General features: G+C 40.2%; 1 protein-coding gene across 24 annotated transcripts in view; it reads right to left on the bottom strand.

Annotated features, from left to right (window-relative positions):
• Positions 1 to 17,003, bottom strand: part of NRXN1 (neurexin 1) — a 1,233,750-nt gene that overhangs the window by 672,886 nt on the left and 543,861 nt on the right. For all 24 annotated transcript variants that reach the window (XM_077811984.1, XM_077811986.1, XM_077812000.1 and 21 more), the window contains one exon: positions 6,994 to 7,432. In XM_077811984.1, the coding sequence (XP_077668110.1) occupies positions 6,994 to 7,432 (439 nt within the window). The remainder of the gene's footprint in view (positions 1 to 6,993; positions 7,433 to 17,003) is intronic.

Below are 17,003 nucleotides of genomic sequence, written 5' to 3'. Positions count from 1 at the left end.
GAACAAGCAGTGGCCCTAGTTTGAGAACCACTGGTCTAAAAGATACCATCAGATATGCTTAGTTTTGCAGTTCTCAAACTGTGGATTTGTGTCTCCAGAGATAACATGCTTGTTAACAGCAAAACTGTTTAAAATAAATAAATAATATAGAGAGGTGAGAAATAACAGACCTCAACCCTATTGTCCCTCTGCAAATTTGTGTATACAGAGTCATCCCTTATCTCTCTCTAAAAAGTGCAAAGTTTCAAAAAGTTCAATGAATAGAAGATTGTTGGGGGTGAAATAGATCTAGACAAGGAGAAGAAGTCTGGAGATAAATGTGAGAAGGGAGGGACAGGCAGTAGAAACAAATATGAAACTATTTGAGTAGCATATTCCAGAAGTCTTGAGGTCTTTCTGAGTGTCGCCTTCATTGATTTGAGATCTACCATACCATTCTCTCACTAGAAGGGAAAACTTATATTGGCAGCAGGTCATAAAAGAGACCCAGTTTGCGAATATTTTAATTAAGTTCCTCTACCTTTGGGTAAGACAGGCATGTGTGCAAAATGCACCAGTGCAACAAAGAAATGCAAGGCCTGGTCGCTCGAACAAAACAACATCATGAGAAGTGTTCCTTCTCAGGAGGAAGCTGCATTGAAGATGATGAAAGGAACATGTCTGAACATGCAGGATCATCAGGTTGGTAAACTTTTTTATTTCATACTTCTTTCTTAAGGACTACCTGTCTTTCTTCTGGACTATTCTTGAATTTCTCATGTTTGAGCAAAAAATATAGTTGTTACTCTATGTTACTATCATTTTAGATGCAGTTGTGATAAAAAATAAATAGCTGAAATAGGCAGATCTTCTTTTTACAATTTCACCTTTGAAGTAGTACTGAGTGTCAGTGAATGCAATGAGTAATACTAAATGAGCAGTATGGTAATAATAATTAAATAACTGCATTGACTTATTTTGTTTAGGAGAATCCATCCTCAACATACAAGATTCTGAAGACTATCCACCTTCAAGATCACCATCATTTTCTATAGTTTCAGAGTTATCTGCCAATGATAGTGTTTCAGTCACATCATGTATGTCACATAGCTACAGTATATCACCTGTAGTAAAAAGAAAAAAAAATCTCCATCATCCAGAAACAAACATAGATAAGTTTGTGATAAGAACCAGCAGATTACAAAAAGAGGTAATTGATGAGAAAATTGCCCAGTTTATTTAGGCAACAATCTCTCCTTTCCATATAATTGAGAACCCACACTTCATTAATATGGTTCAGTCATTAAGACCAGGATACAGTCCACCCAACAGAGCAGATGTTGCAGGCAAATTGCTGGATAAAGTGTATGAAAGAGAAATCGAGCAGTGTGCAAAAGGTCTAGAGGGTAAAATTGTTAACCTGTGTCTTGACGGGTGGCGCAATGTCCACAATGATCCTGTTGTATGACAACAGAATAAGGGAATGTCTTCCTTACAGAAACAATTGATACGTCAGGAAATGCACACACAGCAGAATAATTACAAGAAGTAGCAGTAAAAGCTATAACAAACTGTGGGAAAAAAAATCAAATGTCTAGTATGCAGCTTGTTCACAGACAATGCTGCAAATGTATCCAAGATGGGAAGAAATTATTTAGAAGAGAGTGCCAAGCTAATAACATGGTTGCAGTGCTCATTTGATGCACCTCCTAGCCAAAGACTTCAGTGTTCCAGAAATAAAGTCTAATGTTGTTGAAATTACAAAATCCTTCCGTAAAACCACTTAGCAGCAGCTGCTCTGAAAAAGGTGGGAGGAACCACCAAGACGTGTGATGGAACTCAGTCGTGGACTGTTTTGAGCACTATATCAAGAATTGGCCTAATCACCATGAGAGTTTGTGAACAAAATCATGAAAAAATGGATGGCACTGTCACAGCCAAAGTTCTCAACATTGGACTTAAGAGAAATGTTGAACACATGCCGAGTACCCTGAAGCCTATTTCTGTAGCCTTGAACAAAATGCAGGGAAATAGCTATTTTATTCCTGACACTGTTGAAATTTGGAAGGAACTGAGTGAGATCTTAAAAAGAGAACTATGCAATGACAGAGTTAAATTACAAGCATTAAAAAAACAAATGGGACAAGCTCTATCTCCAGCTCATTTTCTTGGAAATATTCTCAATACTCGGTACCAGGATCAAACCTTAACTGCTGAAGAAGAGGAGTTGGTTCTGACATAGACATCCAGCAATCATCCCTCCATAATGCCAACTATAATAAACTTCAGAGCTAAGGGTGAACCATTCAAGAAATATGTGTTTGCTGATGATGTTTCAAAGAAAGTCACACCAGTGAACCAGTGAAAGTCACTTAAGCACTTGGATTCAGAGACTGTTGAAGTGATAATCTCACTTTTAACAGCAGTAGCTTCTTCTGCAGCTATAGGAAGACTATTTTCTTCATTTGGACTAATTCATTCCAACTTGAGAAATCAATTGGGATCTGAAAAAGCAGGAAAGCTTGTTTTTCTTTTCCAGATTATGAACAAACAGGAACATGACGGTGAAGACGACTGAGATAGCTGCAGAAGCCAATATTTTAAATTTCTCATGTTGACCTGGCTGACATAGTCAATTTAATTTTTTTTAAAAAAAATATTTCATTTAACCATTTTATTTCAAAACAATTTTAACAAAAACAAATCTGATTTTAAAAAAAAACTTGAATATTTAACTAAATTCAAAAATTCATATGCCTGTTTTGTTAAAATATTATGTTTGCTGTTGAAGAAAAAAATCCAGAATACATAATGTTGTTGTTTTAGTTAAATAAAACAATTTAAATGTCTGTCTGGTGATGTTCTCCTCCTAATACAGCATGGCAAGAAAATCCGCCAAATATTAATGATTAACCTGTTGAATTGGAGATAGTTCACCTCCCAATGACTTCATAAATATCTGTTTCAATTACCTTTGGTAAATGAAATAACCAAACAATCATTCATTTTCTGATATAGCTGTAAAACTAATCTGATTTTTTTTCAAAATACATCACTTTAAAAATGTACAGTGTGTACCTTCTAAAAATGAAACACATCTGTCTCTGAGTTGTGAAGAATATGTACTAAGGTTATAACAACCAACAAGAATGCACTTTTATGTAGAAATCCATGATTAAATTGAGTCTTCCGGATTTGATAAATCAAATCCATCCTGCTAATTTTACACATTTTTGTTTATCCATCCCTATCTATGAGTGCCTAGGGCGAATCAGTGTTATTCTTCAAAGAGAAAAACAAACCTATAACAGACCTTTAAAGTATTCATGCCTCCACCCAAATTAACTTTAGAAGTTTGGCTTAAAAGTAGTACATAATATTCAACTGCTAAGAATAAATACTACACTAAAATTATTCATGGCTAAATCTTTGCAAATAAATGGTGGTATACACATTGGTCTTCAAACTCTTTGGTATATATTGTCCCTGAAATTAACCTAGATACTTAAAACTCACCAACATTTTCCAGAGATTTACCTGGAGTTTAGCCTCACAATACCTTAACAAAAATTGTGGGCCAAAGTCTCGTACAACTATGAAAATTTAGGGGCATATCTTCAGATGTAACCAACTACACTGCATTCATTTTCTGAATAGAACTGACTCTGATTGTAGCAATAACCTCCACTTCTCAGAATTGTCCCAGGAATAGATTGTATATAGGTCAATCACTAAAGCAGTATTTAAGAAGAGAAGACACAAAATGAAGATCACAATGTAAATAATATATTACCACTGGATATTCAATCATAGTTGAGGTTTTTGGGCAGATTTGTTACCTCATGACAAGTAAATAACTAAATGACATGAGACAGCCAGAAAAACAACCTTCTATAGTTCATGTTGCAACCCACTAGAACTCAGTAACCATATAGTTATTTTTCATAATTATACCTGGAAACCCAGGGTAGGTTAAGTTAAATTAAATTTTGGGTCCTGTCTTTTTCTGGGCTTCCCTTTTCACACCTGCAATTATGTGGGTCCAGTTTAGATCACTGGACTATCTAATATCTGATTTGCAGGTGTAATTAGTTTTTCAGCCATCTGAATTAAGTAAATTGTATTGGAAAATTAGGAACACTAAAGGCAGGCCTTGTTTGGAAAATCTGGCCCTAAAGTATATCATTACTTTTTCAGCAGAGGCCTCATCCTATACACTGTTGAGAGTCTCCTGCAAGATGCTAAGTGTCTTAATTACCACTGAATTTAGGAGCTGTCAGTACATCTCCAAGACCATCCCAAAGTATAGTTTCATAACAAGCAAATGAATAATCTATTCTAAAATCATATAGCTTTTGGAACATACAGTAAATAATAACACAAGATACGGAGAAGGAAGAAAGATAAACCAGAAACCTGGAAGTTGAAAAACAAAGGAACCCAAGATACAGAGGGAGAAATAGAGGAGGCATACAGTAGGTTTTCAACAATGGAGATTAAATAATACACCTTTGAAGTGTACATAAATTAACGATGTAGCATCATCTAGCTGTTTTAGTTATGTACATAAACCACAGATGATTTAAGAATGCTCTTGTGTAATACATCACAAGAATTCCCTGACTGAATGAATTATAGCCTAATTATTTACTGCTGTGATGTACATTATTTCTTAGGATTTTTTTTTAAACCTTCTAGATTCTATTTTATTCTTAGCAGACTCTTGGCATGAATCTTTACATCAGAGTTAGAAGAGGAACCATAAAAGACCTTAAACAGTCCTCTGAATAATAACTATTGTTTATTTGAGCATAAGCTTTCGTGAGCTACAGCTCACTTCATCGGAGGCATACTGTGGAAAGTGTAGAAGATCTTTTTATATACACACAAAGCATGAAAAAATACCTCCTCCCACCCCACTCTCCTGCTGGTAATAGCTTATCTAAAGTGATCACTCTCCTTACAATGTGTATGATAATCAAGTAGGGCCATTTCCAGCACAAATCCAGGTTTTCTCACACACACCCCCCCCACACACACAAACCCACTCTCCTGCTGGTAATAGCTTATCTAAAGTGACTACTCTCCTTACAATGTGAATGATAAGCCAGATAAATCTCATAAACCAGTCGGAGAACACTTCAATCTCTCTGGTCACGCGATTACAGACATGAAAGTTGTGATATTACAACAAAAAAACGTCAAATCCAGACTCCAGCGAGAAACTGTTGAATTGGAATTCATTTGCAAATTGGACACAATTAACTTAGGCTTGAATAGAGACTGGGAGTGGCTAAGTCATTATGCAAGGTAACATATTTCCCCTTGTTTTTTCTTACCCCCCCCCCTCAGATGTTCTTGTTAAACCCTGGATTTGTGCTGGAAATGGCCCACCTTGAGTATCATACACATTGTAAGGAGAGTGGTCACTTTAGATAAGCTATTACCAACAGGAGAGCAGGTTTGTGTGTGTGGGGGGGGGGGGGGGGTGAGAAAACCTGGATTTGTGCTGGAAATGGCCCAACTTCTTGATTATCATACACATTGTAAGGAGACCGATCACTTTAGATAAGCTATTACCAGCAGGAGAGTGGGGTAGGAGGAGGTATTTTTTCATGCTTTGTGTGTATATAAAAAGATCTTCTACACTTTCCATAGTATGCATCCGATGAAGTGAGCTGTAGCTCATGAAAGCTTATGCTCAAATAAATTGGTTAGTCTCTAAGGTGCCACAAGTACTCCTTTTCTTTTTGCAAATACAGACTAACACGGCTGTTACTCTGAAAACTATTGTTTACTTCCTGAAGTCAACTTGTATTAAACCAACTGCAACTGGAACATAAGAAAGGTTTCAGTAGCTAACACACTAAGGAATGGATGTGTCTACACTGCAGTTAAACATCCATTGCTGGCCTGCATCAGTTGATTTGGGTGAGGTCTCAGAGCCTGGATGTCTACACAGCAGTTTTATAGTTCTGCAGTCCAGCCCGAGTCAGCTGACATGGGCCAGCCACAAGTGTTAGCTGCAATGTAGACATACCCTGTGTGACTTGAAATTTTACTGCAGAGTTAGGAGCAGCTAATGTTTTTATTACTCACGTTGATTGCAATGGCCACTAGTCAAATGTTTCCACTTTTGCTAGTATACAATTAGAACTAGGTGTAATATTTTCAGCAAATAGTAAGTTTGCTGAAAAATTGCATTTTTCAGAACAACAAATATATTCACAAATTCAGGTTGCATTTGGTGAATAGTTTCAGCTGAAAAAGTCCTGAAAATTCCAATATTTCAGAAATGTTGTGATGGTTTGTTTAGAAAATGTCAAAACAGTTTCAAATTCACAGTCAAATATTTTGTTTGACCAAAATATTTTTTTTCTGGTTTTTCATTTCTGAAAGAAAAAACTAAAAAATTCAGTTTCACTTGAAAACAAAGCAATTTTCTTTTCAGATTTTTCCATTCAGCTACCAAACAGAAGACAAATCAATTATTTTCTGAGCTCCACATATAATACCATGTTTTGATCATGATTCATTAACATGCATATTAATTATGCAGAGGTTCACTAGCTTCATTGGAAGGGTTGGGTTGTTTCTATGGGCACATTATTCACTTTTACCATGCCGGAGATTACTTACAATTTGCTAGTGTGTTGTGATTTTTGTTGCTGTTGGTTTTTTTACACTTGCAATTTGCCATTTCAGCTCCTTCTACAAATATGATGATATAAGTGATTATCAGGAGTACGGGGTGCTCTGTTTGGTGGTTTATTTTTGTTGTTTTTACGGTTTTTTTTGCAAGTACATGATCCATTAACGTTCAAGATTTAATACTTGATTACTCAGTAAATGTTCACAAAACATATTGTTCTCTGGAAATCTTTTGAGTTTTAATAGCTGACGATGTGTAACTTCAACAGTAAAAAACAGCATATAATTACAACTCTCAAATCTTCCTGATGTTTTTAAACAGAAAAAAGAAAAGAAAAGAAGAAGCTATTTTAAAAAATTTACCTGACCGTCCATCCCGCTGAAAGTCCACATGGTACCACTCTCCATCATTCACCTTCTTTTGCAAGGCTTTTATTTTAATAGTACCTGATCCCATGTCTAACAGAAGGTAAAGGTAACCATCAAGCATCTCAATGGCAAAAAAGTCAACCTTTACCATTTGTGGGTGTTTGGCATCTTTCTGATGCCTTGGTTTTCCATGACTGAAAAGAATCAGCCCATTTGGCTCAGTTGTGCGAAAGTCAAATGATATTGACCCTGTTTTCTTGGCATTCCACTTTGGCAAAGAGATGAAAGACTCTGGTGTTTCAAATGTGATTGGATCCAAGGTTGCAACATTCTCACATTTAAATGCTACAACTCCATGAATCTTCATTTTAGGGTCTCCTTGCTTGGCAAGTCGAGATAACTCCAGTCTGACATCATTATTTTTATATACAACCTGCAAACAAAGCACAGTGGTTACAATGGTAGAATTAACTGTATTAACCAATCAAACATAACCCTCAATAGGTTCAAGTATGTCAGTCGCTAATAATGGATGCTATTTAATATATGAAAATGTACAAATATATACATCATAGAAATGTAGGGCTGGAAGAGACCTTGAGAAGTCATCTAGTCCAGCCATTGCACCGAGGGAGGACCAAGTATACCAAGACCATCCCTAACAGGTGTTTGGCTAACCTGTTCTTAAACACCTCCAATGATGGGGATTCCGAAACCACCCTTGGAAGCCAATTCAGTGTTTAGCTATCCTTATTGTTAGAAAGTTTTCCCTAATACCTAACCTATATCTTCCTCACTGCAAATTAAATAGATTACCTCTTATCCCACCTGCATTGGACGTGGAGAATAACTGATCATAGTCCTCTTTGGAACAGCCATTGACATATGTGAAGACTTATCAGGTTTGCCCTGTCTTTTCTCAAGACTAAATATGCCTAGTTTTGTTTTGGTTTTTTAATTTCCTCATTGTTCAGGTTTCTGAAACCTTTTATCAGTTTAGTTGCTCTCCACTAGACTCTCTCCAATTCTTTCTTACAATGTGGCACACAAAACTGGGACACAGTACTCCAGCTGAGGCCTCAACAGTGCTGATAGAGCCAGACAATTACCTTCCGCATCTTACATATGTCAACTCCTGCTAACACACCCCAGAGAGATATCAGCCTTTTTCACAACTGCATCACATTGTTGGTTTATATTCAATATGATTCACTATAATCCCAGATACTTTTCAGCGGTATTACTGCTTAGCCAATTATCCCCCATTTTGTATTTGTGCATTTGATTTTACCTTCCTAAGTGTAGTTCATTACACTTGTCTATTGAATTACATATTGTTGATATAAGACCAATTCTCAGATTTGTAAAGGTTGTTTTGAATTCCAATCCTCTTCTCCAAAGTGTTATTAACCCCTCCCAGGTTGGCATCATCTGCAAATTTTATAAGCATACTCTCCACTCCGCTATCCAAATTAAAAAAAGCACTACACCCAGGAAAGACCCCTGTGGGATCCACTAGATGCATCCTCCCAGTTTGACAGCTAGCCATTCATAACTACTCTTTGAGTACAACCTTTCAAAAAAATGCACCCACCTTATAGTCATTTCAGACCACATTTCCCTATGTTGCTTGGGAGAATGTCATGTGGGACTGTCTGAAAAGCCTTATTTAAAATCAAGATATATCACACACAACCTAGACAGCAGTGACCATGAGATGGTGCAGTTCAGGATCCTGACAAAAGGAAGAAAGGAGAGTAGCAAAATACGGACCCTGGACTTCAGAAAAGCAGACTTAGACTCCCTTAGGGAACTGATGGGCAGAATCCCCTTGGAGGCTAATATGAGGAGTCCAGGAGAGATGGCTGTATTTTAAAGAAGTCTTATTGAGAGTGCAGGAACAAACCATCCCGAAGTGCAGAAAGAATAGCAAATATGGCAGGCGCCCAGCTTGGCTTAACGGTGAAATCTTTGGTGAACTTAAACTAAAAAACGAAGCTTACAAGAAGTGGAAATTTGGACAGATGACTAGGGAAGAGTATAAAAGTATTGCTAGAGCACGCAGGGGTGTAATCAGAAAGGCCAAGGCACAACTGGAGTTGCAGCTAGCAAGGGATGTGAAGGGTAACAAGAAGGGTTTCTACAGCTTTGTTAGCAACAAGAAGTTCAAGGAAAGTGTGGGACCCTTACTGAATGGGGGAGGCAATATAGTGACAGATTATGTGGAAAAAGCTGAAGTACTCAATGCTTTTTTTCCCTTGGTCTTCACAGACAAGGTCAGCTCCCAGACTGCTGCACTGGGCAACACAGCATGGGTAACATGTGAGCAGCCCTCAGTGGTGAAAGAACAGGTTAAGTACTATTTAGAAAAGCTGGACATGCACAGGTTCATGGGTCCAGATCTAATGCATCCAAGAGTGCTGAGGGAGTTGGCTGATGTGATTGCAGAGCCATTGGCCATTATGTCTGAAAATTTGTGGCGATCGGGGGAGGTCCCGGACGATTGGAAAAAGGCACATATAGTGCCCTTATTTAAAAAAGGGAAAAAAGAGAACATGGGGAACTACAGACCAGTCAGGCTCACTTCAGTCCCCGGCAAAATCATGGAGCAGGTCCTCAAATAATCTATTTTGAAGCACTTGGAGGAGAGGAAAGTGATCAGGAACAGTCAACATGGATTCACCAAGGGCAAGTCAGGCCTGACCAACCTGACTGCCTTCTATGATGAGATAACTGGCTCTGTGGATATGGGGAAAGTGGTGGATGTGATATAGCTTGACTTTAGAAAAGCTTTTGATATGGTCTCCCACAGTATTCTTGCTAGCAAGTTAAAAAAGTATGGATTGGATGAATGGACTATAAGGTGGATAGAAAGCTGGCTAGATTGTAGGCCTCAACGGGTAGTGATCAATGGCTCCATGTCTAATTGGCAGCCGGTATCAAGTGGAGTGCCACAAGGGTCGGTCCTCGGGCCGGTTTTGTTCAACATCTTTATTAATGATCTGGATAATGGGATAGATTGCACCCTCAGCAAGTTCGCTGATGACACTAAGCTGGGGGAGAGGTAGAGACACTGTAGGGTAGGGATAGGGTCCAGAGTGACCTAGAAAAATTGGGATAATCATAGAATATCAGGATTGGAAGGGACCTCAGGAGGTCATCTAGTCCAACCCCCTGCTCAAAGCAGGACCAATCCCCAATTTTTGCCCCAAATCCCTAAATGGCCCCCTCAAGGATTGAACTCACAACCCTGGATTTAGCAGGCCAATGTTCAAACCACCGAGCTATCCCTCCCCCCGCCAAAAGGGATAATTTGGAGGACTGGGACAAAAGATATCTGATGAGGTTCAACAAGGACAAGTGCAAAGTCCTGCACTTACGATGGAAGAATCCCATGCACTACTACAGGCTGGGGACTGACTAGCTAAGTGGCAGTTCTGCAGAAAAGGACCTGGGGATTACAGTGAACGAGAAGCTGAACATGAGTCAGCAGTGTGCCCTTGTTGCCAAGAAGGCCAACGGCATAGGGAGGAGGGATAGCTCAGTGGTTTGAGCATTGGCCTGCTAAACCCAGGGTTGTGAGTTCAATCCTTGAGGGGGCCATTTAGGGATCTGGGGCAACTATGGGGGATAGGTCCTGCTTTGAGCAGGGGGTTGGACTAGATGACCTCTTGAGGTCCCTTCCAACCCTGATATTCTATGATCATCACCATATTGGGCTGCATTAGTAGGAGCACTGCCAGCAGATCAAGGGAAGTGATTATTCCCCTCTATTCAGCCCTGGTGAGGCCACACCTGGAGTACTGCGTCCAGTTTTGGTCCCCCCACTACAGCAGAGATGTGGACAAATTGGAGAGAGTCCAGCAGAGGGCAACGAAAATGATTAGGGGGTTGGGGCACATGACTTACGAGAAGGAGGCTGAGGGAACTTGGGTTATCTAGTCTGTAGAAGAGAAGAGTGAGGGGGGATTTGATAGCAGCCTTCAATTACCTGAAGGGGGGTTCTAAGGAGGATGGAGCTAGGCTGTTCTTAGTGGCAGATGAGCAACGGTCTCAAGTTTCAGTGGGGGTGGTCTAGGTTGGATATTAGGAAACAATATTTCACTAGAAGGGTGTTGAAGCACTAGAATGGGTTACCTAGGAGGAAGAGGGTTCTCCATCCTTAGAAGTTTTTAGGCCTGGCTTGAGAAAGCCTTGGCTGGGATGATTTAGTTGGTGTTGATCCTGCTTTGAGCAGGGGATTGGACTAGATGACCTCCTGAGGTCTCTTCCAACACTAATATTGTATGATTCTATGATACAGCTTCTCCCTTATCCACTAGGCCAGTAACAATGTCAAATAATAAAATTAGGTTGTTTTGGCATTATTTGTTTTTGACAAATTCACATTGGCTATTACTTGTAACCTATTTATATCTATATCTATATAATATATGAAGTAGCTCTTCTCATTGACTAACACTAACAATAGCTTGAATTAAATCAAACAGCATTGCTCTAAAAATATCCCTACAGTTAATTCAAATAATCAGAAAGAATCTGCACAGAATTTGTGCTATCTGTGGCAAATTAGCTTGTGTGTACTTGATTGTTGAATAGCCTTCTGTGTGCAGCCATTTTGCCGATGATAGTGAAGTATTAGGTTTCTTGCTCCCCTAAGCTCTTTATTACTTTCTTAAGTTTTGTACTCCTGTATACAAAGTCTTTCAAGGTCAGATATTACCTTGTAACATTTTTTTCCATAAGTTAACACATTTTTGCCTTCTCCTAGGAATTGGAGATAATAGCATCTATGTTGATCATGAAGCAATACATTTGGGAAGTCAATATCAGAGATAAGATCGAAGCCAGGACAATCACAGACAGTATTACTGGATGTCATGCTGCTGAATTTCCCCACCTTCAAAGTCTGGCTGAAGGTTATTGGATAAAACTAAAAGACAGTATTTGTATTTAATTTAATCAACCTGCATTTCAAGTGCTTCTGTTCCATATCACACATTTATTTTACTCCACCTCCCCAGAAAAGCTTGCCACACAAGTCATTTTCTAAGCCATAAAACCACTACTATCATACAGTTTATCAACATATTTGGGTAGTGGTGTTGTTTCTGTGTTGTGAATAACATGACTGCTGTATATGCAAGTCTCTCCACTAATGGGCATTTGGGATCATGTTAAATAATCAATGGAATTAATCAATAATGCACAGTGAATGCCTGCCTCTGAAACATCATTAATTGATGGTCCCAGTAAAGTTGAAATCTCTCTTTAGCCCCCTAAAGTTTTGTGTTTCTAAGGGTATGGCTACACTTTGAGATAGGAATATAATTTCCAACTAAAGGAGACATAGCTGCACTATCTCTGATTGATCTAGTGTGCTAATAAATAGAGCGTAGCTGTGCTGGCATGAATGGCAGGAGGAGTGAGCTGCCTTGAATATTTGCCTAGTGTCTCAGACATGTATGCACTTGGCAGCTCGCCCCTCCTGTTGTTTGTGCTGTTGCGGCTACCCTCTGTTTCTAGAGCAATAGCTTGATCAGACCTGGCCTCTCCTCAAGCTGGGAATTGCGAGCCCAGATTTAGGGTAGACATACCATGGATGACACATCTCAGGAGTGGCTATTGTAAAATAGTGTTCAAATATAAACATATATTAAAAATGTGAGGGCCAGATCCTCCGCTGGTATAATCATTGGAACTCCATTAATTTAAATGGAGCAATGACAATTTACACTAGCTGAAGATATAACCAGACAGTTTTATAACAAATAATGGTGGAACATATTCCACCATATTAAAATATAGTCCTAAAAACTAACGATAAATCTTTCCCCCTTTTTCTCACAGGGTACAGTTCTATAAGGTACTGCTTCTTCCCGTGAGAGCTAAAGGTGCTCTGCCCATCTTAGAATGGGTCAATAGAGAGGAAAAAATAGTTTTTACTATATATATGCAGACATTAAATAGGCCTGAATCCTATCTTACCCTGGTGTTAATCAGTGTCAACTCCAATGAAGTTACTAGGTAAACTCCTGAGTGGGCAAATGGGATTGTGGAGTGTGGAGACGGAGTGTGAGAGGCTCCCTTTCTAAGTATTGCTCTATGCTCAGTACTGTGATGGTCAGTGATGGAGCAGTGGTTGTGTCCTATAACAGATGTGACATGATTTCTTTCCCACCAGAAGGGAATTCCTCTGTATGAAGTGCCAGCTGGTGGTTGCGCTGGAAGAAAAGATTTGTGCTCTGGAAGGACAAGTACAGACTATCAGACTGCAGACTATCAGAGAGCTTGAGGAAATCTTGCACAAGCAGAAAGAACAAGCGTTACCATGCCAGATTCAAGTGAGAAAAGAACTGTCCCCCAAGGAACCAGAGAGCATGGGCACCAAAGACAAGGCCTAGCAGTTCATAGCTACCAGAGGCAAGAGGAGGAGAAGTATCCAATTGTTATATTCTTAGTGTGAAAACAACCCAAAATATCTCTTGTTGTTTGCAGTGTTGTAGCCATATTGGTCCCAGGATATTAGATACACCAAGTGGGTGAGGTAATATTTTTATTGGACCAACTTCTGTTACCTTAAGATATTACCTTGCCTACTCTGTCTCAAAAATATCTGTGAAGATTCACTGGTCCAATGAAATGGAGAGCTGTATGGGACACACCTGCGGAGGGATGCTGAGCATGCTGACAAAGATATCTCCAACTATCCAAGACGGACAGACTGTCCTTTTTGGGAATTCTATTGTAAGAAGAATTGAAACAACACTTTGCAAGGGGCACCAGGGTGGTATGCTGTCTTCCTGAAGCCAAGGCATGAAATGTAACTCTCAGATTGGAAGTTGATGGGAAAAGATCCACTGGAGATGGTACATATTGGAACTAATGACACTGCTTCAGAAGATACTTCACAGATTTTAGATGGCTTAAGGGAACTCGGAGGGATGCTGAAGGTCCAAATGATCTTCTTGGAGCTTCTTTTTGTCCCAAGAGCAAAGGAAGACTAAAGGCAGAAGATTCTGGAAGTGAACCACTGACTAGGTAAATGGTGTAACATAGTTTAGTGGAACACTGACCCACCTTCCTAGGGCGAGGGAGTGGGCTGTATAGTTTAGATGAACTCCATCACAGTAGAAGGGGAATCAATTTTCTAGGGGACAGCTGGCTAGACTAGTCAGCAGGGTATTTAAAAACAAAAGGGGATGGTGAAAAAGGGGGAACAAATGAACACTCATAACTAAATCAAGATGTTGGGAACAAAAATTAATCAAGTAAATCAAGTGCCATGAAGATAAAAAAATTCTATTTGCCTATATTCTGATGCTAAGAAGTGTGGGTAATTAACAAGAGGAACTGGAACTGCTCAGTTATGAGTATAAATTCAATCTATTTGATGTTACTGAAAATTGATGGGAAGATCCATAAGATTTGAATGTTAAAATCAATATTATAATCGTCTTAGGAAGGACTGAGATGGCAAAATGGGAGAGGGATAGGGCACTATGTAAAAATGGCTTTATCTGTTTCTGAGGATATGTCTGAACTGTGACAAAACACCTGTGATAAAACACCATGTTGGCTGACTCAGACTCAGGGTGCAGGGCTATAAAATTGCAGTCTATATATCCGGGCTTGGGCTTGAGGCCAGCTGCGGTCCCAGAGCACAGGCTTCAGCCCAAGTCTGGATATTTGCACTGCAATTTTATAGCCCCACAGCCCAAGCCTCACGAGCCTCAGTCAGTTGACATGGGCCAGCTCTAGTGTTTTATTGCAGTGCAGACATATCCTTAGACACTGACAACTCAGATGCAAATGGTCTTGAATGTTTATGGATCCAAGTCCAAGAAATAGCTGGGTACTATTGGTGTCTGCTGAACACCACCACATCACACTAGAGAAAAAGGGTAACTGACTCCTTAAGCATTTTTCTATTATGTGTGTGTGGGGGGGGAACTATGTTGTTATAGAAAAGGAATCGGCAACCTTTGGCACACAGCCATCATGGAAATAATATAATATAATATAATATAATAATATATATATATATATATATAATGTCAACTAACATGGGTTTGCAGACAATAACTTGTCAAATTAATTTGATATCCTTTTTTATTTGGTTTCAAGTTTGGTTGATAAAGGTAATAATATTGATGTAATATACTTAGACTTCCATAATGCATTTGATTTGGTACCACGTGACATTTTGATTAAGAAATAGGGATGATACAAAATCAACATGGTACACACTAAATAGATTAAAATCTGGCTACTGACAAGTCTCAAAATGTAATTCTAAATGAGGATTCAACATCAAGAGGGTAGATTTCTAGTGGGGACTCCAGGAACTAATTATTGGCCCAACTCTATAATATATATACAATCAATGACTTAGAAGAAAACAAAATAATTAATTATAAAGTTTGTAGATGACACAAAAATGGGGAGTGATAAATAATGAACAGGGCAGGACATTAATACAGAGAGATCCAGTTAACAGTTCTCTGTTCTATGTGACAGGGTCAGGCAACAGGGGCAGTTCCAGAACAATCAGGATCTTGCTGGAACCAGTGAAGACAGACAGGCTAATTAGGACATCTGGAGCCAATTAAGAAGCTGCTAGAATCAATTAAGATAGGAAGGCTAATCAGGGCACCTGATTTAAAAAGGACTTCATTTCAGTCAGTGGGGGGCGCATAAGGAGCTGAGAGTGAGAGGGCATGCTGGTGGAGGACTGAGGAGTACAAATGCTATCTGGCATCAGGAGGAAGGTCCTGTGGTGAGGATACAGAAGGTGTTGGAAGGAGGCCATGGGAAATTAGCCCAGGGAGTTGTAGCTATCACACAGGTGTTACATGAAACACTGTGGACAGCTGTGATCCACAGGGACCTGGGTTGGAACTCGGAGGAGAGGGCAGGCCCGGGGTCCCCTCATCCCCGCAACTCCCTATTGGATACAGGAGGAGTTGACCTGGACTGTGGGTCCCACCAGAGGGGAAGGTCCCGGCCTGTTCCCCAACCCACTAGGTGCACCAGCAGAGACTGTGGGGATTCTTCTCCTTCCTTTCCCCCATGCTGGCCAGTGATGAGGTTAGCTGAGTGAACGGCAGGTTTGAGCCACTAACAAAAGTAGCCAAACTGAGGGCTGCCGTGGATCCCTGAGGCAAGCAAATCTGCCAATAAGCACAGGACCCACCAAGGCAGAAGAGGAACTTTGTCACAACTGGTGATAAAGGTGGGATTTGGTGTACACAGCGCAGCAGAAGAAGGAGAGGGTTTAATTTTTTTCACCAAAATGTAGGACGTAGTGCGGGCACTGATACAAGCCACGGCTGCCCAGCAGGCAGTTTCCCGTGTCCACGCAGCCACCCAATAGGAGGCAGTGTGGCTGCAGCAAGAGATCAATGGCCTGTTGATGGACCAGGCAACTCAAGACCGTGCTATGTTGCAGGAACTGGTAAACCAGGTAAAGGTCCTTACAGAACTGACCCGCGGCCATGATGGGATGCAGATCATATGGGCCAGCAATTGGCTGCAGAAAATGACGCGGGAGGATGACATAGAGGCGTACCTCCTGGCCTTTGAGAGGACAGCCCTGCGGGAGGCTTTGACCCAAGAACTGTGGTATGCATTCTCGCCCCACTCCTGTGTGGAGAGGCCCAGAAGGCCTACTATTACCTGTCTGAAGAGGCTGAGGCAGACTACCCACAGCTGAAAGCAGAGATCCAGGCCAGATCTGGGGTAATGACCGCAGTGTGGGCCCAGCGATATCGTGAGTGGAGGTACCAGGAAAACAAAACCCCACGGTCCCAATTATATGACCTCATCCATCTCACACAAAAGTGGTTATGAACTGAGTCCCGAGTCCGGAAGAGATACTAGAGGTTCTGGTCATCGACTGATACATGAGGGGACTACTGCCAGACCTTCGTGCCTGGGTACGCCAGAACGAACCCTCCACCTATGACGAGGTTGTCACACTGGTAGAGAGGCAAAGGATGGCA

The sequence above is a fragment of the Eretmochelys imbricata genome, chromosome 3 (genome assembly GCF_965152235.1).
Source record: "Eretmochelys imbricata isolate rEreImb1 chromosome 3, rEreImb1.hap1, whole genome shotgun sequence".
Taxonomy (NCBI): Eukaryota; Metazoa; Chordata; order Testudines; family Cheloniidae; genus Eretmochelys; species Eretmochelys imbricata.
This window is presented reverse-complemented; position numbering and strand designations above follow the sequence as displayed.